The following is a 22778-nucleotide window of genomic DNA, read 5'->3' on the forward strand; positions in this document are numbered from 1 at the left end:
TAAATATGAGCACTTTTTTCACAAAAACTGTAACAGTACTTTCTCAGAAATTACAATCAAAAATGCAATTTCCATTTGGAAAATTAATAAACGCTAAAAAATACACGACCTAAGATTTACCAATCACGAAAATAACAAAAAAAAAAGTATTTCAACATAACATATTTTACTCATTATGACAGCCGTTTGGCAGGTTATATATGTCACCAGACGTTTCGCAGTTTTGCCGAAAGGAGGAGATTGGCGCTGTTGCTAACCACGTGAAATACATAATCTACCAAAGGGCTGTCACAATCAGTAAAGCAGTATCAATATGTTAAATATTTAATAAAATTTTTTTTTCTTATTTTCGTGATTGGTAAATCTTAGGTCGTGTATTTTTTAGCGTTTATTAATTTTCCAAATGGAAATTGCATTCTTATTTGTTAATTCCGAGAAAGTACTGTTACAGTTTTTGTGAAAAAAGTGCTCATATTTAATTTATTGACATGAAATTTTTTTTATTATTTTAACTCAAAAAAAGTTTTAGCTGGTGTATATCTTGCCAATAATCAATTATCCATAAAGAAAAAAGCATTTTACCATCTTGTTTTCAAGAAAAGGCTGTTGAAAATTTTCGAAAATTTTAGTATCAATGTAGATGGTGCTGCCTCACTTGGACCTGGCCTTAAAGGCGCTCTCACACCTTTTTGGCTGCCTTCAGGTTACCATGGCAACGCATGAGAGTGAGTGCGATAGAAAATTTGAATATTCAAATTGTCTGTCTCACTCAAACCCGTGCGTTACCATGGTAACCTGCAGGCATTCAGGCAGCCAAAAAGGTGTGAGAGCCCCTTAAAGGTGCCGTCAAGGGTGCCATTTAATTTCGGCGGAAAGTATAAACTATATATATGTGTAATAAGAAACAAAAAAAATAGCATTATCTCTATCACTTTTATTATAAACACTTTTCACCGATTGTCAACGCTTATTCTATATACGTGGCCATTTTAAAAAGCTCACATTCACTTCAAAATATGATAAACTCTTAATTATAAAAGTTTGAAAAAAATTTAACCGTACATGTTTCTCATCCCTGATAAAATTATTTTCAAAAATATTTGTTTATTTTCACACTTTATAGTGTAGTGTTATAAAAAAAACAATTGTTAAATTAATATATAATTGTAAATTATACTATTTCGTGACATTTAATTAAACTTAATCTTTATAAAATACATATTTTCGTAAGTCATCATTCTCTGTTATAAAAAGAGGTATGTATGTATAATTTAAACGTCATTTGTTATTGTTTTCTATTTTAAAGTTTCGTCCATTTAAATTTAACATTAACGCTTCACGGACTAATATATTTAAAGGATTTAATGAAAATAAAATTAAAATGTACTTCTTATTTATATAGATGCATATATATCTAAGAAGTCGTACATTTTGAAGTTTTATTTTCATATATATAGAGGTAACACTATATAGACACCTGTTGCTTAAATTGATTTATTACAAGTGCGCAAAATACATTTGATTAAATTACGCAATAATTAAGACAAAATAAAATTGAAAAAAAATTTAAACTTATTAGATATCAAGAATAATTTCAGTTCTTATTGTATTCACATCTTTTGACATTCAGTTATTCGTAAAATGTATTGTTTTTTTTTAAGTTTAATTACGAAATATTTACACGTGCTTTTAGATTTAAAAAAATAACCTCAAAATGTTTCGTCCCCGTATTTTATTATTATTAGTAATAATAATGGTTTTCATTTATTCTTTTTACTTCTAAAGTTTGTCCGTATTTATTACTTATATATGGGCGATTCCACGTGAGATTTACATATGACATTTTAAATTCGGTAAACATATATTTTTTTTCCGACCTTTATATAGAAAAAAAAAGATTTACTTATTTTTTTATTTTTTTTATAAGTGCTCAAATTTTCGAGTTATGAATTTTTATAAATTTGATTTTTTCGAGTTTTTTTTTTAAATACACCTAATTTCAATGACATCTAAATCTAAAAGCATTGAATTTAGGAATTAAAACCAAGATACAAAAAAGTTTCAGTTTTTCATCGACTTTCAAAATATGTTAACGAAAAAAAATTTTTTGAATTTGTTTATAAAAAACAGCGATTTTTTATAAACAAATTAAATTTTTTTTAATTTAGGGGCTATTTAAAAAAAATTTTTTTTTTATTTTTACACACATAAAAGTAAGAGGAAAATTTTGTAATAAGTTTTGGAGTGGGCCTGATGATTCTTTTGTTTATATAATTTGTTTAAAAAAAAAAATTTACTTTTTTTCGTTTTTTTTTCTATTTTTCAAATTAAAATGTATTTTAATTTGCTTTTTTATGAGTTTACTAAAAGATCCTAGTGCCCAAAACAGTTTTCATTTCGAAAAATAAAAAAAAACGAAAAAAAGTAAATTTTTTTTTTTAAACAAATTATATAAACAAAAGGATCATCAGGCCCACTTCAAAACTTATTACAAAATTTTCCTCTTACTTTCATATGTGTAAAAATAAAAAGAAATTTTTTTAAAATAGCCCCTAAATTAAAAAAAATTTAATTTGTTTATAAAAAATCGCTGTTTTTTATAAACAAATTCAAAAAATTTGTTTTCGTTAACATATTTTGAAAGTAGATGAAAAATTGAAACTTTTTTGTATCTTGGTCATAATTCGTAAATTCAATGCTTTTAGAGTTACATGTCATTGAAATTAAATGTATTTTAAAAAAACTCGAAAAAATCAAATTTTTAAAAATTATCAAATAATTTAATGCTTGGTCTGTCCTTCTGTCCTAACATGAAGTTGGCCTTTTCTGATTTCACGTGTTTTTTTGAATAGTAATCTTATGACGTGTCAAATTTTGACAATTCTTTTTCTCATTTTTGCCAAAGTTGTATAATTGTGTTTCCAAATTTCGGAATAAGTTTCTTTAAAATTCCAAATTACAAAATTCAATTCACGAAGCTGAAGTACACAACGTTTACCAACGAAATTTTTTTTAAAGCTGTATATTCATTTAAAAATTGTATACAAATACAAAAAATTTATGATGAGAAAAAAGATGCGCCAGGAAATTTCGTACAAGATAGTAATTTGAAAAAAATTTATTTTTAAAAATTAATTTTTAAGGTACCAGGGGCCAACGAATACCTATTAAATATTAATTATAAAAACACAGGCCTCGAATCAACTTAAAGACACAAAAAGTCGTTTTAGTCGATTTATATTCCAAAAAAAAGTGAATTTGTTTTTTATTTTAACAAAAATATTTTACAGATTTTTAATTAAAAATTTTTTTTCTTTAATAATAATCCTTTTCGAAGGATTAAAGTTGAAATTTTTAGAAATAATTAAATTTCAAAAGATATTGTTAATTTTCAAACAATTATGTATTAAATTTTACAGAACTAAAAATAATTTATCAAACAATTTTTGGAAAACAATTTTTAAATTTAATTGAATTTTCAAAGATTTAAAATTGAGATTTTTGAAATTAATTGAAAATTTAAGTGTTTTGTAATTAAAATTTTAGATGATTTTACTAAAAATTTATTAGAAAATTCGGACAAAATACAATAATTTGAAAATCATTTTTAATTGAAAAATGGTTTCAGATAGTTGAATTTTCAAAGAATATTATTAAAATAGTTAAAAATAATTGAATTTCCTTAGAGTTATAATTAAAATTATTAAATTTCAAAAAAAAAAAGAATTTCGATTGAAAATTTTAGAAATAATTAAATTTTAGATGCTTTTCAATTCAAATTATTGAAAATTCAATTAATTTTGAATTCAAATTTTTGAGAATAATGAAATTTTATTTGATTTTAAATTTGGAAAATAATTGAATTTCAGTTCATTTTGAATTGAAATTTTTTTGGGAAATAATTGAATTTTAATTGAAATTTTGGATAATAATTTAATTTAAGTTCATTTTTGATTGAAAATTTGGATAATTAATTTTGAATAGAAATTTTAGAAAATAATTGAATTTTATTTCATTTAAATTGAAAACTTGGTAAATAATTAAATTTTAAATTGAAAATTGTGGATAATTATTGGATTTTTAATTGATTTTGAATTAAAATTTCGGGTAATAATTGAATTTTAGTTTATTTTGAATTGAAATTTTTAAAAAATAATTCAATTTTATTGTGATATTTTTTTTAAATTATAAACAATTGTTAAATTTCATAAAAATTTTAATTAAAAAATAATTTTGATATAATTGAATTTGTGATGTATTTCATTTAAATTATTAAAAATAATTAATTTAGTGAAGAATCATTTTAGTTCAAAATTTGTTAAATAATTGAATTGAAGAAGATCTGAAGAAGATCTACATTTTATATTAAAAACAAAGGTATTTTATTTACATTTTTTTTCAAATGTAAAAAAAATGTCGCATTTTATTAAAAGAAGTCGATAAAAGTCGTATTTTTGAAAAAAGTCGGAAAAAGTCGTATAATCCGAGGCCTGTAAACATATAATTTTCATTATTATCATTTAATATGTAATAATATTCGAATAAATTAAATTATTATTGATAATATTAATCTTTAATTTCTTTATAACAAACAATTAAATACTCAATTTGGCGCGCGTTTAATTTTGCTAGTAATTGAAATAATTAATTTAGCGAAGAATTTAAAACAAAAAATTTTGGAAGTAATCGATTTTGGATTATTCCAAAGTTCAGAAGATAATTGAATTTAAAAAGAAATTTTAATTGAGAAATGTATTTATTATTGGAATTTTTGAAGACTTTGATTAAAGTTATCAGAAAAAATTAATTCAACAAATAATTTAAGTTAAAAATTTGAAATAATTAAATTTTTTTAGAATAGTTGCAATCACAATTGTTGAAAACAATTGAATTTCAGGAGATTTTTAAACAAAATTTTCATAAATTTAAATTGCTGAATATTTTTTTATAAGATTGAGACAGTAATTGAATTTTAGAAAAATTTGTATTCAGAAAGTGTTTTAAATAATAAAATTTTCAGAAAATTTTGATAAAAGTATATTTTGTTGAAAAAAATCGAAAAAGTAATATTTTATAAAAATAAGTCGAAATAGTCGCATTTATTGAAAAAAGTCAAAAAATGTCGTGCAATTCGAGGCTTGTAATTTTTTTGGTTAAAATTTGGATTTTTATGAAATATCACATTTTTCTAGATTTAACATAAAATAGAGGAAATGAGTCGAAAAAAAGGGGAAAAAGGGAAAATTTTTTTAAATAAAGGAAAAATAGGGGAAATACTGTGAAATACTGAAAATGGCTAAAAAATATTTTTTATTAAAAATCGTAAAATAACATTTTTTGATTTAAAAAGAAAATTGTTTTGTGTAAATTTTCAAAAGAAGAGTATAATTTTATAGGTGTTTATTCAAAAATACGAAAAAAATGCATAAAATTATTGTTTAATTTAATACTTTTGAACTGCTATTGTATTTCGTTACCCGTCATAGTCCATACATATCGGACTCTGGGAAATTGTGTTAATAAATAAATAAAATTGCCAAATAGTCCTTTTTTGGGTTAAAATTGCAAAAACATGTTGAAACGGTAAAATATGTAAGATTTTCTAAAGGAATATTAAAAAGGATTCTAATTTTTTTTTTTTTTTTTTTGAAAATAAGTGTAAATAAATTTTTCGGTGTCGGTGACGCTATTGGAAATATGTTAGATATCACGTTTGTATTTTTCGATATTGTGGGATTTTTTTATCGTCACTGAATTAGACCACGCCCCAATTGTCAATTTTCAATTATACAGTGAGTCTTAAACCATAATATTCGTCAACGTTCATTTCACGTTGAAAAAACAAGTTCTCGTCATCCTTGTACTATTATTGATTTTGGCAATAAATAAACAATACAAACGCAAAAAAAAAAAAAAAAAAACAAGTTCTCGTCCGATCACTTAAGTTAAGCAACGTTGAGCGCGGTTAGTACTTGGATGGGTGACCGCTTGGGAATACCGCGTAATGTTGACATTTTTTTTTCTTTTCCTTCTTTTAAAGTTTTTTCTTATTTTTATTAATTAAAAAATATTTTAAATTTCTCATTAATTATTTTACACAATGCAATTTCGCATTTGATTGAAAATTAAAAAAAAGAATTCAAAATCAGACATAAAATATGATTTTATTTAATTAGATTTGAATTCTCGCTTTTAATTTCATACATTTTTATTTAATTTGCATTATACGTTAATTGCAAATGAACTTGGAAATAAACTCACAGATTTTTAGTTGTTTTAAATTTTTTCAACATCTTATGTTTTATTTTAATGAAATTAAAATTTACAGTAATTAGAATGGTTGTAATTGGTCCTGACGAAGGAAAACGTGAACGAACAAAAGAATCGAGTCTAAGTCGATTTGCTAAAAAAATACGTAAACCTTTTTTTTTCTATAAAGATCGAAAAAAAATATATTTACCGAATTTAAACTATCATATGTAAATCTCACGTGGAATAAAAATAAAAATTGTGGAAGAAGTTTTTAGTGACTAGTGTGAAAAGAAGAGAACACGTTAGGTTACGAGTACAATATATTTATTTTTATTTCAAAGAGTAAAGTGTTGTACTCAGAACGAAAAAGATAAACTGAAGGAAAACTGGCGGTACGGAGATTATATAATTAAGCCTTTGAAAAATAAAAAAGGATAGGAAACATTAGGTAGAAAAGTACGAAACAATTGCAGACGTAAAATTAGGGCGACAGAGTATATCTTAATCTCTCTGGCGTCGAACTTTCTTACAGGTAGGTGTATACCGAGGGTACTGAGGTAGAGATCTAGTTTTGGAAGAAGATAGGGTGATTCGAGAATTGTAAGAAGGTTACAAATAAGATATTAAGATTTCAAAGCATATAAATTAAAGCAGGATTATCTTTAGAAAAAACAATAATTAGGATATCTGAGCACATTTACAAAATACATAAGTTGTTGAAAATACAATCTTAAAACTTTTAGTTTTAAATAAAATAAATAAATAAAAATCCGGAGAGTTTAGTTGACCGTTATGAAAACCCAAATAATTTTAATTTGTATTTGTCGCTAAGCAAGGTTCAGTGAAGCCCTTTGTATATTCAATTCAATTCGTACCAATGAGTTTTCATCGGTTGAGAAATCAAAAAAAATGACCAACTTGTCTATTGAATTTATGCTGACGAATTGAAAAAAAATTAAAGCTTAAAAGTTTGTTCATTGAATTAGTACGAATAGATCGTTTGGAAGTTGAAGACAGGTTTATCCAATTCAGGAGAATTGCAAAATAGCTATTCGAATTTAATACTTTTAATGTATAATCATGTGGTGGAAAACTGAAGCACACCTCATAACGAAACCTAATGATCTTAAAGCTTTTGACACTACTTCAGATATATGTTTATTAAAACAAAAATTGTTTTACACAAAAGCAATCCCAAGTCACTCTGGAAAGGCAATCCCGACCAACAGTGTAACAGTATATCAAAGTTTTTTGCTTAGAAAAGGAAATAACAAAGCTTTTGTTTACATTAATAGACATACGATTCCTGACACACCATTCGTCGAAACGATCCAGATCAGACTGAAGCGGGATTCACTAAAGCCCAGGGTGCATTCATTTCAATTTAATTAGTTTTCATTTACTGGGATTCTTTTAAGTTAAACTTGAGTATAAAATTGGGCATTGTAACAGTACTTCTACAAAATTTCGTATATGAATATGAAATTTCGTAGATGAATTCTCAGAAGTGTATTGCATTTTCCACCCTCTTAATTAAAAAGTGACTATTTAATCGTTGTGGATTAGGGTGACTTCCCCTTCAAATTCCAAAAATTGTGGTAATAAAAAAAAATCATAGGCAAATGTACGAAAAAGCAATCTTACAGTTTTTCAGAATTCGGAGAAAAACCAATGTTGATATAAGTGGAACAATACAATCCAATTATAGAAAAGTTGACTTTATGGGTTTTATTACCCAGATTCGATACAATTTTAGGATTAGCGTAAAAGCATTAAAATGGCGTGAAAGCAATTAAGGGATAATTTATGAGATCATAAACGTTCTTCCGCTTCTTTAAATATACCGAACTAGTTATGTCGCGACTATAATATAGATTTTATACAGAACTAAGTCAAAAAAAAATAAAGGACTTTGTTACAAAAATGCAGCTGCAAGGTTTAGCAACTTTACGGTGACATATGACATTAATCAGGTTTTCCTAGTTTCAATGATAAAAATAAAAAGTTTACAGGTAGTTTTAAAATAATAATTCCTCGTGTGACATTTATTTAATACTATTTAAAAAAGTTTTATGATTTTCTATAAGGTATAATGTATTTTTAAAATTAACATTGAGTTTAAAATTTTTATACTTTTTGACCGGCTTGAAACGTGCTGATTTCATTTTTCGGTTTCTTGGAAGAAATTAATGTAAGTGACTAAAAATTCATCAAAATAGATTTATTATTTGGATTTGGAATTTTTTTTTTAAATAGCCAGGAAAACCTGGAAAAGACATGGAATTTTAAAATCAATCTTTCGTGTCAACCCTGATTAGGCTTTACTTTTGCTTGTTTTGTAAAGGATTTCTCACAGAAAAACTAATTTTTCTTGTTTCGATATAAAGAAGTTATATAGAGACAAGAATTTATGGAATTCTAAACTGAAAACGCTGAGTTAGCTTCCACTCTCACGCGACGCTAAAGAACAAAGAGTTAACAAATAATTCTAATTGTAAGCAAAATTTGGCTTAACAACGCGGACTTAGACTTGCTGTCCTCACCATGTAATATCATAATTCCTTAGTCTGCAAAAATCCCTTCCGAATAATTTTTTGATGTTTCTTAAAAAGCATTTTGCGGTAACCAAATACAACTTTTCTCTTTGTCTTATTAATTTAAATAAATAAGAAAAGTAGAGCGTATCATGAAAAAATGCAAATGTTTTACTCCCACGTCCCCCACAGCACCGAAACTTTCCTAAAGATTTCCTAAAGATTTATTTGAAATGTTCGGAAATGTTTAGTGAAAATTGTGTAAAGATTTAAATGTCCCACTTGAATAAATGTTTGGAGCGAATCTTTCCTGAACATTGCAATTAAATATTCTGAATATTTCAAATAAATCTTTAGGAAAGTTTCAGTGCTGCGGGTATCCTATTCCGCTAATTTTTCATAAAATTCAAAAACATTTGTCTGAAAATATAAAAAATTGAAAAAAAATTTATTCGTTTCCAACTAGATTTGTTAAATTTGTTCAATAACAAAAAACTAAACGAAAAGTTTATTTTTTCAAAATATTTTGAAATATATATGTATATAATATGATATAGAAAAAAAATTAAAAGTGATGAAAAAAATTTAGGAATCGTACGCGAAATTAAATGCCTGACAAGTGAAAAGAACTTTTTCTATTAAATTTTTTAATATTATTAAACCTCTTCAAATAAATTTTTCCCAAAAATAAGTCCGCATAGCTTCTCAAAAAAAAGTTTTTATTTTCAGTTATCTTTTCTATTGTAACGCCACATTTTATTCATAAATTATTACTTTCGATTTCATCAACCTTTTCGTCTCTCTCTTGAATAAATTGGACACTTTCTTAATTTTATTATAAAATATAATCTCATGAAAAATAATCTTAGAAAATAAATAATTTATTGTATGTAAAATTTAATTTAAATAACAATCTTTTAATTAACTACATTTTTTTTATAAACAATTTTAATAATATAATTTTTTTATCTTTTAGAAAAATTCATATAATTTTATTATCAACCCCACATAACCTATAGGCATGCGGTAGCCAAGGTATCTGTATACAGATTTCCCAAAAGTCCCGAAGCAAAAAAAAATATATAATATAAATTATTAGTTATTATAGCTAATAATTTAATTATCGAGAATTTTAGAACTCTACAAGGTACTGTAATAAATTCGGTTGAACTCATTGTGATGATTTTAATACGCATGCGTCACTTTTAAACTGCTTCGCATGGTGATGGCATGAAGCATGATCCGTTTGTTCCGCAGTAGACAACACGTGTTCTTCGTAGACACATCGAAAAGTTCTGTTAAATCTATTTTGTGAGGTGCGTTTATAGAATCTATTTTCTTTTACTATGGGTCTTTACTAACATTATTCAAAATAACTATTTTTTTTTTAAATTAGCCTTATTTTTATTAACAAAATCACAATTTAAAAATACAAAAGATTGACAATTACATATTTAATTTTATCGCGTCTGTTAAAGAGACAAAAGTGCAAATTATTAAATTATTGTTATTAATAATGACAATGAAGAAATAAAATTAACTTTTATGTAAAAGTAAGTAAATTATAATTGTAAATTATTCATATGATAAAAAGAAAATTGCACTTAAGTTCATATATTAAGTAAAATTAAGATCTTTACGTTTTGGAATATTAATTTAATATTTGAAATTAAATTAAAAACTTTTAACTCATGAGCATTTGAAAATTGAAAAATATGTGCTGTTTCAGCACTTCGTATCTTTTCCAGGAACAAAAGTATATCTAAAGTAAATTTATCCCTTGAAGGTCAATTCTTTGTTTTGTTTTCAATTTCTAGATATACAAAGTATCGAGCATTTTACAAAACTGTCACCTTTTACAAATAATAATAATTTACATAATTTCTTATAAAATATTTCTGGTATATTCCATTAATTTTTATTTCAAGGGTCTTTTAGATTTTATGGTATTTTTTTTGTGCAAAATATAAAATATTGAAATTCAAAAAAAATTTTTTTTATTAAATTTGTCATTTTCAAATTTTTATATAAATTATCATCTACGAACATTAAAATTTGCTTAATGCAATCTATGCATTCGAATTAAATTATAATTTATGGGGTATTCCACGGGAAATTTTCATTCAAATTTTTTTTTGCCCGAAAAATTTTTTTTCGAAATCTATATGAAAAATAAGAAAATACGTATTTTTTTTATTTGATAAAAATGAAGAAAGTTATGATTTTTGAAAATTTAACGTCATCAAAGCCAGTGTATTTTTGAAACATTTTTTTTTATCTATTGTACTAATGAATAAAAAATTATGCTGTATATGAAATTTGTTTACTATTTCTCAAATTTTTCAAATATGTGCTCAAAAATAACGTACCCATAACGGAAGTAACAAAAAAGTTGAAATTAAATTTAAAAAGTGAGTTTTCTCAAAAATGGACACTTGATTTTTAATTTTTTGCACTGCAATCTCTGCTGAATAAATAATTTTTTCCCCTATCTGTAAAAGTGGTGGTTTTAGTTTTTAAATTACTCTTTTTAGTTTTATTAGTACAGCTTACGGAATTTCAAGCAGTTATTCTTCAAACATAACCTTTTACCATTATCATTCATTTGTTTTTTTTTTTTAATTTTAAAAATACATAAGTCATATAGTGCTCGTTGGATGCGGAATTATGTCAACTTTCGTTTGGTAACGTCAGAATTACGATAACTTTAATCTTTTATAAAATATATTATTTTTTATTAACATTAATTAATATCTCGAAGACAACGAAAAAGGACATTTCCATATTTTTTGTGTTGAAAGTATCTAAAAAAAATTTTTAAAAAGACCGATTTTGAAAAATAGTCAAAAAAATTTTTGATTTTTAAAAAAAGGGGTAAAATTTTGAATTTTTTTGAAATTTTTTCGTCACCAATTGAAAGAGCACGAAAAAACCTTTGGAAAACATATATGTCAAAATTTTTTTCATCTACTTATATATTAATTACAATTTTTAGTTAATTATTTTAATAAAAAATGATATTGCAATTGTTTATAAAAAAATCCACTAATTCAAAATAGATTCATATTAGGCTCGTTGGATGCGGAATTAAGTAAGCTTTCAATTGGTATAGCTTCAGAATTGCAATAACTTTATTTATTTGTAAAATATTTCAATTTTTATTAGCATTAATTAATTAATTAATATCTCGAAAGTAAGAAAAAGGAACATCTCAATATTTTTTGTGGTGAAAGTACACATTTTTAACTTGTAAAAAAAAGAAAAAAAAAGACCGATCTTAAAAAAAAGTCAAAAAAAAATTTTGATTTTCAAAAAAAGGGTAAAATTTTGAATTTTTTTGTACCATTCGAAATAGCAGGAAAAAACTTTTCGAAAACAAATTAAAATTTTTTTTTCATTTTTCTGTTAAAAAATTACAGGTCTTCAAAAATTCACTGTTTAAATTTTTCAAAAAAATTCAACCCCCTCCTTCTCGTTCAGTTTTTGAAAAAACCTAACAATTTTTTTTCATTTTTCTGTTTAAAAGTTACAAGTCTTCAAAAATTCACTGTTTAAATTTTTCAAAAAAATTCAACCCCCTCCTTCTCGTTCAGTTTTTGAAAAAACCTAACAATTTTTTTTCATTTTTCTGTTTAAAAGTTACAAGTCTTCAAAAATTCACTGTTTAAATTTTTCAAAAAAATCCAACCCCCTCCCTTTTCTTCAGTTTTTGAAAAAACCTAATACTTCGTCGTTAAAGTACTCACCCCTAGGGCTAAACTATGTGCAAGTTACAGCCCGATTCGATCAACTTTTTTTTCACTTAGTACGCTACAGGAATTTTACCCCATTTATATACTGTAATTGACGTCATATATAAATAATTTTGAAAATACAAAAATTTTTTATTTTGCAATGAAAAGTCAGGAAACCATTAAAAAAAAAAAAACCCTCCCTCAGCCTGTTGGAAATCTGGCACGAAGGTCTTTTAAATTTTAAATATGATAGATTTATGATTTTATGGTAGTACAAGATGGTCAGTTTTCTTGATTTTGGTTACAGAAAAAGTAACGTTACAAATTACAATTCTTTTCATGTTATTGGCTATATTTCTTAGAAAAAAAAATTTAGAAAACGATTTTTTTTTACTTAAAAGGATTGTAGGACCTTTTTCCCAATAATCCTAAAAAAGAATTTTCTCACTCCTTCAAATTGTCAACAAAAACTTTTTACATTTTCCATAGTAAAAATTTGTTTTTTCCAATTATGCGAAATTTTTTTCTAATGATATATGCAATTCGAAACTTTTTTTAAAAGTAAATGTATCGTGCTCCAAATAAAGCACAACGTATAAGAATAAGGAGACTTCAGATTAAAACCAAAATTGTCCTTATTCGCTATAACAGCATTTCGGAAAATTCGAATTCTAAACTAGTGATAAATTTTTATTCCAAAAAACCATTTTTTAAAAAAATTTTATTTGAAATTCTAACTAGGCCAGTCAATAAAGACAAAAAGTGATAAAAAAAAAATTTTTTTTATTAAAAATATAATTCCATTTTTAAAAAGAGGAGAAAAAAATAACATGAAATCAAAAAAAGAAAGATTCCCACTCCGACGTCAGGAGCAAGGAAATATGATGAACTCCCTTTAGTCCACTTTATAAATAAGAAAAAAATTTCCTACAATGTTTACAATTTTTTATCTTATAGTACGTAAATTAAGCTTTAAGTACTGTAAATTTGACTAAAAAAATAATAATAATTATAGGGTCAGGAATTTTTTGAAAATAAAAAATTCATTTTCCCCCTCCCTTTTAAGCTACATCGTGTTTCTTTTTTTTTTTTTTGAAAATTTTGTAAAGAAAAAAGAAATTCAATGGCGTTTATTACAACTCGACAAAATAAAAAATGTCCAAGTAATTGCAATTGTTTATAACTAAAAAAAAGTACCCTTTTTTCTTTATCGATAACTATGCAATTAAATAATGAAATTCGATGATTTTTTTTATGTACATGATAGTATCACTTTTCAAGAATAAAATGAAAGAAAAAAAAATTGAATTCGCTCTGTATCGTTCTGTAGAAATTATGTTGAAAAACAACATGTTTTTAATTAACAAATGGAATAATTTATAAACTATTCATCCGGATTGAGTTCGAAGTTTTTTCATTTTGTTCAATATTGCCAGGGGCACATTTTCATAAAGTTTCACTCCAATCGGATAATTATTAACAAATTTATTAAACAATTAAAAAAGTGCTATTTTTAATGGTTTAAATTCAATAACTTTTAAACAAATAATCCGATTTTTAACTTTTCACCCACCATTTTGTAGATATTTTTTATACCTTTTCTTTTTAATTACAATTTTTTCCTCCAAAATGTAAAGGAAAGCAAAGAGCACCAAAAAATCACGTTTCACCAACTTTGACCATTGTTTATAACAATTTCTGCAATCGAAAATCGAGAGCAAACTATGGGGCCTTTATACAACCCTTCCCCCCCGAACCACCAAAATTTTTTTATTTTAAATATTAAAATTTTTAGCGCTTATTAAAAAAATTTTTTTAATAAAAAACCCATTTGTCTTCTTAATTAAATTCCTTTCATAAATAAAAGAATTATACTATCAGAATGAAACATTTAACTATTAAAAACTATTGTAATTTTTTTTTCTCAAAAATATTTTTTCTGATTTGACAATATTTTGTTTTGTTTCATTTATTTTGATTTTACAAAATTTTATTTCAGAAGCAATATTTCTTTTGACAATAAAAATGAAATAAATCTTTTGATAATATATAAATTATATATTTATTTTTTAATTTTTAAAAAAAAAATTTCGAAACCGTTAGTTCTCCGATAGTTTTTTTTGTACTTTCTTGTATACAATTCTGGTGGGAAGGAACGAAAATTCTCTAAAAATTTTATTTCTTTTTACCTATCTTTAGTATAAACTCAACTGTATATACGAGGAAGATTATATGAAGATCGTAAAAAATCATAAAAATTGACCCTCTTGCAACGAAAAATACCTTAAAAAGATTTTATCATCAAAAGGTAAAGCAGATGTGTCAAAATTTTGTATTCGTTTGTCACATCTGGTTTTATCTCTATAGATGACTAGGTTTTTCGTTTTGCAAGAGAACCTTTTTTTTATTTTTACAACCTTTGAATTTTAATTTAAAAAAACGGTTTTTCAAAACAGATAAAAATCGCAATTTTCTTCAATTTTTTTTTATAAACTTTGGCTTATTTTACTCAGTGAAACATTTTCTATAATTGTAAATTTTTTTTCATTTGTTTAATGTATGTTAAACAATTATTTAATTAATATAATTTGTATTTTTAAAAACCACTTTTTAGTTTTGAGGTTATATTAGAACGTCCATCCTCTTAAAAATTATTAAGTTTCATAAAAAAAAAAATATTCATAACTTTATGTTTAAGAGGAGATTACGGTGATTTTTGAGATTTTTTTCAAAGATTCTTTTTTTATAGTAAAAAAAAATATTTATTAGTTACAATTTTCTTATGATAAAATATAAATTTTAAAGAGTCGAAAATCATTTTTCGTTTTCTTTTTTGTTTAAACAATCTAATAAAAAATGGCTGCCGAAAGTGGTAGATTTTAAAAGTTTGTCACACTTTTTTCTGGTACAGTTAATTTAAAATGAAAAAACCAAAATTTTTCTTAATCTGTACTATTTTGGCTATCGTGTAAACTAGAATTAAAAATATTCATTGAAAAAAACCTATTGGCAGACTTTTTTCATTTTTCAAGAACAATTTCGCAACTTTAATTGTTTATAACTTTTAAAAATATTAATGGATTTTAAAAATCCTTGTTTACACGAAAACTATATACGCAAGAAATATACTGTCTAAATTTGAAGTTATTTGATTGAATAGTTTTAAAATGAGAGTGTGTGACAAAGTTGAAAATATGCAGTTTTGAGAAAAAGGCGTTTAAAGTTTTTTAAGTAGAAATTAAGCAAAAAAAGTGATTCTTACTCAATCGGCTATACCGGCTACATACATAGGGCCTTCTTTGACTTCTAAAATATCATTTTCAAGTAATCTATTGCCAGTCAAGTAGCAGTTATTGCCTAGTCAAGTAGCTCTTATATAGACAAAAAAAAATCAAAAATGAAAAAAAAATAATTTTGAGTTTTTGAAAAAAAAATCACCGTAATCTCCCCTTAAAGAATCAGTTGAATATTTTTTGGTTGGTAAATTTTGTTTTAAATACAGAAATTAAAGTTTTTTTTTGATGTTTTAAAATAGGCTGGTATACTTGCTCTCTAAATCTGAATTAGTAAAAATGTTTACTAATTTGAATTAGTGACTCACTTTTTGCTTCTGAATTAGTACAATTTTACTAATTGTTATTAAAAGTTACTAATAATTAGTAAAATTTTACTAATTCAGAAGCAAAAAGTGAGTCACTAATTCAAATTAGTAAACTTATTTACTAATTCAGATTTAGAGAGTGGGGTTATTGTGTGCAGAAATCTCAAAGATATCTTTGTGTTTACATTTTAGAACGTAAGTGTGCTGCATAGCGTTTTCGTTATTATATTATGCCATTAGAGAGATAGGAGATCATTTATGATGACTAAGAGTTGCAAAGAAAACAAAAGATAACTAGACGTGTATTAACAAAGCATCTTTATCGTCCTTTCAGTTCATTCAAAGGTGTTGTATCTTTCTGAGATTCTTCTCGTTTGGTAAATATGATTCGATCATATTTTATAATAAATAATAATAATAATTTATTTTATAAAAATGGAATCACACTAAAAAAATTTATAAATTTAAAAAGAGCATTTAACTCCTTAACATAACCTCAAACTAAAAATTGGTTTCTACAAATGCAAATGATTAAAATTAATTTTTCAAAATTTGATGAAATGGGTTGAACTTTCTTAACTTAACTTTTACTTTCTTATGATAAATTTTTTCTCTTCGTCAATTGTCAAACTAAAATTGGATTTCTACGAATAATAATCGTATCTTTTTAGTTCCGGAGAAAATAACTATCTGTATATAAATACAGATAGTATACTGTATAATATAGTTTTCTTTTCACAAGAACTAAAAAGATTTATTATTATTCATAGAACTCGTCGGTAAAATTGGATCGAATTTAAAACCTTAAATTTTTCTTTTTTTGAGGTTATGTTCATCAATTTTAACCTCAAACTCAGCGATTTTTTTACACCTATGACCTTGAATTTTGAGGTTACATTTGTCTCTTACTTATTTTTCTAAATAAATTGAGAATTTTCATTCAATAAGAAAATAAAATGCTGTTATTATTTTTTTCCATATAGAATAAAAAAAATAATTGTAATACAAAATTTTTTTTAATAAAAATATTACATATTACAATATTACATTAATATTACATAATATTACATAATATTACATAATATTACATAATATTACAAATATTACATATTACATTACACCCATAAAATATAAATTTGAGAAGAATTTGAAAGTGTTTTGCAATAACAATAAAATTCTAAAAAAAAAAACCTAACACACACTTATTCCCACTATTCACATTGTTGATGATTTCTGATTGGTTTAGCTATACTAAACTGGCCACATCCCATTAGTATCATATCATATGTCTGGCGCGCAGTCATAAAAAAAAATTTCCTTGACCGGCGACGACAACAGTCTTCCTTAATCTTTTCACCAATAAACTTCAAAGTTGACACATTTTTTTTATTTTTTTTTTATTATTTCTAAAATTTTTTTTTTTTATATACAAATTTCTGAAATCGATTTCGGACTTAGACTCTTGAGAGTTTCGAAGAAATTATTATCGTAATCAGAGTTTCGCTTCGTTATTTGTATATAAACACGAAAGTTACGTGATATTTTTATAAACGTATTTCCTAGAAGTGTGTCTGTTATTATGACATTGAGAAAATAATATACACAAGAAATGTGAGTTTAATTTTTTTTTTTAATAATTTTAATTGTATAATTTATATATTTAATTATATAATTTATTATTATAATGAAAATACATTAAAGATAGAAAAAAAGTATCCAGCTTCATTTTTTTTTTATTTTTATTATTATAGAAAAAAAATTTATTACTTAATTTTTTCCTTTGGGGTTGAGACACGTTTTACAAGATTATAATCTTTTTAACTTATTTGCATTTTTTTTTGTATTTTGTTGAGACCTTTGCATATATAAAGCAATTTAGATAGTAAATAGACACTTTGACAAATCCCTTTATTTTACTCTAATATTTCCTTAACTACGAGTTTCAAAAACTTCTCAATCCACCAAAACCTAACCTCCACCATTGTAACTCTTAATAACGTATAATTATATTTATTATTTCTATTATTATTATTAATATTATTATTATTATTATTATTATTATTATTATTATATTATTTAATATATCTTAAATCATATTTTTAATATAAAATCAATAAAATTTATATTTTAAAAAGCCGCTTGAAAGTTATATAAATTTTATTAATATAAAAGTAATAGTAGAATATATCTGCAAATTGTTTTTTAAACAAATAAACATTAAATAATTAATTTTACGGGAGATAAAAATAATCAAAAGAAAAAAAGATAATAAGTAATCGGATGCTGGCCGAAGCACAAATATTATGCCAGATATTCATAATGCGAATTTTCACCGTTTTGAATAGTGTTAATTTTACATTTTCAAATGTATAGTAAAGAGATATTTTACTTTTCAAAAAAAAAATTAGTTTTATTTTAGTGAATTTTTAGAAAAAAAAAACAGGGTTGACACTGGTCACGGAAATCATGGAAATTTAGAGAAAGTGAGATTGGTCAGGGAAATTAGGGAAAAGTCAAGAAATTTTACGAAATGTACTGGAAAAATAACAAATTTCTAAAAATGCTACTAAAAGTTATAGTTTTTGAAATTTTCAATTCAAACTTTTGCTTCAAAAAATTATTGTCTCACATTTTTATAATTTTAGGCCTCGGATCGACTTTCGAAAGAAAAAAAAAGTCATTTTAGTCGATTTAATTAATTTAATTAGTTGATGAATATTTTATTATTATTAACAATTTGTTATTTTTTTTATTATTATTTATTTTGTCTTTTATTGTCTTTTTACAATTTTCTATTATTTATTTTACTCTTTTTACAGTTTTATGTTATATTTTGTGTGTTCATCTGTCTTTTTACAATTTTATTTTTGACTTTGTTTATTTTACTTTTTATTTTATTTATTGACTTTTTATTGTTTTCTTTTCTGGTGTGCTGTTGATTCCGCTTGACATTGATTTTCGTTTTATTTTAAAATTGATAACGCAGGATGTAATAATAATAATAATAACAATTTTTTATTAGAAATTAAATAAAATTTATTAATTCCTTAAAAAGAATGTTTCACAGAAATATTTTCAACAATTTTTCTTTTTAAACTACCAAATTAAACTGAGACAAATTTTTACTATTTTAATTCAGTTTCAGAACAAATTTTAAAAAATAATTTAAAATTACCAATTAAAAAAAAAAGAAATATTTTCAAGTCTGATTTATGCACATTATTCGAATTCAGAATTTTGGAAAATGTTCTAAATAATTAAATTTTCTAAGAATTTCATTAAAATTTATTGAGAAAAGGAATTAATTTTAAATGAAAATTTGTGAAATAATTTAATTTCAAAAGATATTTAATAAAACTTTTAAAAATATAATTAAATTTGAAAGAGTTTAGTTGAAAATTTGTAAAAATAATTGAATTTCAGGAGATTTTCAATTGAAACTTTAATAAATTTGAATTAATGAATTTTTTTTTTTACAAATTTCAGACAATAATTGAATTTTAGAGAATTTTCAACTGAAATGTTTTAACTTTTAAATATTTGAATTTTAATGGAGTTACACTTAAGATTTTTGGAAATAATTGCATTTTTTGAGATTTCAAAAATTATAATTTTGTTGTAAATATAAACGTTAATTAAATAACAAATTTAAGGAATTGCGAATTTTTGAAAAATTGGATTAAAACTGTTGAAATAAATAATTAAACAAAGAATTATATAGATAAAAATTTAGGAAAAAAATTTTCAATTGAATTAACTTTATTAAAGTAATTAAAAAAATTAATTTACCAAAGAATTTTAAATAAAATTTTCAGAAATAATTGAATTATCGAGAATTTTAGAGAATTTTCAATTGAAAAATGTTTTAAAAAATTGAATTTTCGATTTTAAACATTTTCAATAAAAATTTTAATAAACTTGAATTATTTAAAATTTTTTAAAATAATATAAACAGACATTTAATTTTAAAGAATTTATAATTAAAAAACGTTTTATGTAATTGAATTTTTGAGAAACTTGATTAAAGTTATTAAAAATAATTAATTGAAAAGGAAATTGAATTTAAAAATTTGAGAAATAATTGAGTTTTGGAAGAGCAATAGTTAAAATTTTTGTAATTAATTGAATTTCAGGAGATTTTTAATGAAAATTTTCGTAAATTGGAATTTCTGTAGATATTTTATAAGCTTTAAACAATAATTAAACTTTGGAGAATTTTGAATTTGAAAATGTTTTAAATAATTGAATTTTTGAAAATCTTGATTAAAATTATTAAAAATAAATTATTCAACAAATTTAATTTTACATGAAATATTTAGAAATAATTGTATTGTAGGAATTAAAATTTTGAGAAATAATAATTGAATTTTAGGAGATTATTAATTGAAACTTTCATTTGGAATTTGTGAATTTTTTTGAAAAACTTGAGACAATAATTGAATTTTAGTGAATTTGAAGAACATTAAATTCTATTTTTATCTCACGAAAAAATGAAAAATTCATTTTTTTTACCTAAAAATCGATTTTTTTAAAAAACGGCTTGATTTTGAATTTTTTATTATGCAAAATACTCAGAAAAGTGTCAAGAATCAAGGTATGAAAGAAATTTTACATTGAAAGGACCTTTGGGTTAAAGTGTGTTAAGGACCACTGTGAGGTGGTTAAAGAAAAGAAAATTTTAATTTTTGACCATTTTAGAAATTAAAGTCTTAAAATAATTAAAATTTTCAAAATTGTACTTCTTTTACAATTTTTTTCCAAACTTTCTTAACAATTTTTGAAAATCTCTCGCGCAGATTTGAAAAAAATTTTGATTTAAAAAAAAAATAAAAATTCTAAAATGATCCAAAATTAACCCACTTAGAACGATATAGTACTGTAAGGTTACTGTATGCTTATTTGAATGTTTTTTTTTTTAAATCATCAATTTAAAAGTAAATCTAGGTCACTAAAATTAAATTATTCTCAAAATTTTCAATTCCAAATTAATTATCAAAATTCTCAATCCAAAATCAACTAAAATTAAATTATTATCCAAAATTTCAATTGAAATTTTATTATTTTCAAAAATTTCAATCCAAAATCAAGTAAAATTCAATTATTTACAATTTCAAATTTAATAATTTAATCATTTCAATTATAATTATCCTGAAATTCAATTATTTTTAACTATTTTTATATTCTTCGAATATTAAACTATTTAAAACCATTTTTCAATTAAAAATGGTTTTCAAATTATCGTATTTTTGTCCGCAATTTTTAATAAATTTTTTAGTGAAATCATCAAAAAATTTTAATTAAATATCACTTGAAATTCAATTAATTTAAAAAATCTCAATTGTAAATCTTTGAAAATTCAATTACTTTTAAAAAATGTTATCTAAAAATATTTGATAAATTATTTTTAGTTCCGGTAAAATTTAATTATTGTCTGAAAATTAACAAAATCTTTGGAAATTCAATTATTTATAAAAAATTTTAACTTTAACTCTTACAAAATTATTATTATTTAAAAAAAATTTTTATTTAAAAATCATAAAATAATGTTTAATTTATTAAACATTAAATTATTTGATAAAATAATTATAGATATATTAAATACTAATTAATCGAATTAATTTTTGATTTTTTTTTTTGTTTTTAGGTAAAGAAATATGAGATGGAAAGTTAGGAAATGGGAACTCAATTAATTAAACTGAAATTGTATCTAAAATAAAGAAAAAAATGGAAATTAAATTACATCCTATAAATGAAAATGGAAATCTTTCTGAATGCCCATTAATATTGACTGAACAAAAATCGGTAATTATTTGTAGAATTATGTTTTTTTTTCTATTTTTTTTCAAAAATAATTGTCTTATTTTATTTTCTAGTATACCCTTGGACGAAAATCAGATAATAAATTTAGAATTAAGAATAAATCTATCTCTAAATATCATTGTGTTTTTAATCATAATGAAAATGGATTGTCTGTTGAAGTCTTAACAGTAAGTTTTGATAATTTTTTTTTATTATTTATAAAATAATTTAAAATTTTACAAATAGGTTTGAATTTTATTTTTCTATTATTTAAAACAAAATAATATAAAGATAATAATATTTTTTCTTTAATTCTACAGTCTAGAAAAACGTTATTTATTAATGAGAAACAAATTAGAAAAGGTGAAATTGAATATTTAAATAATGGCGACATCGTAAAAATTGGCAACGAATGTAAATATCTACTTATAATTAAGGTAATGATTTAATAATAATAAAAAAAATGTAATAGAAAAATTTTTTTAATTTTTCATCCAGAGCTATTTCTTGTATTTATATTCACATTTTATTTCTTAAATTGTTAATAAAAATCTTAATGGAAATTTAGAAAAATAAATTATTTAATTGAAAAAATAATTTTATTTTAGATATCTGAAGTTAAAGAATCAGAATCTTGTATTAATGCTTTAAATGCTTGTACAACATATCAAGATGGCGATATTAATATTAAATCGGAACCAATGTCATTTGAGAATCGAATGGAGAATAATGAAGAAATGTCGAAAATTTCATTTTCTTCCACGAACGTCAATTCTAATCAAATAACAAGTAAGTATTTTTTTTTTAAAGAATTTTAATTAAAAATATATTGGAGTTACATTTAAAAAAAAAAAAATT

At 23.1% G+C, this 22778-nt stretch overlaps 1 protein-coding gene across 3 annotated transcripts in view; it reads left to right on the forward strand.

Moving 5' to 3' along the window:
* Positions 1-1105: 1105 nt before the first annotated feature.
* The window catches only part of LOC127285737 (uncharacterized), a 47906-nt gene continuing 26233 nt past the window's right edge, over positions 1106-22778 (forward strand). The window contains exons 1-5 of one of the 3 annotated variants that reach the window (XM_051311876.1): positions 1106-1256; positions 21766-21923; positions 21995-22108; positions 22241-22357; positions 22529-22709. In XM_051311876.1, the coding sequence (XP_051167833.1) occupies positions 21846-21923; positions 21995-22108; positions 22241-22357; positions 22529-22709 (490 nt within the window). In that variant the 5' untranslated portion in view covers positions 1106-1256; positions 21766-21845. Of the gene's footprint in view, positions 1257-10015; positions 10103-16313; positions 16499-21765; positions 21924-21994; positions 22109-22240; positions 22358-22528; positions 22710-22778 lie in introns of those variants that run through there. The other 2 variants (XM_051311877.1, XM_051311878.1) reach the window with 2 other exon arrangements.

This window comes from Leptopilina boulardi, unplaced genomic scaffold (assembly GCF_019393585.1).
Source record: "Leptopilina boulardi isolate dan_hultmark-lab unplaced genomic scaffold, ZJU_Lbou_2.1 LbouV2_341, whole genome shotgun sequence".
Classification (NCBI taxonomy): domain Eukaryota; kingdom Metazoa; phylum Arthropoda; class Insecta; order Hymenoptera; family Figitidae; genus Leptopilina; species Leptopilina boulardi.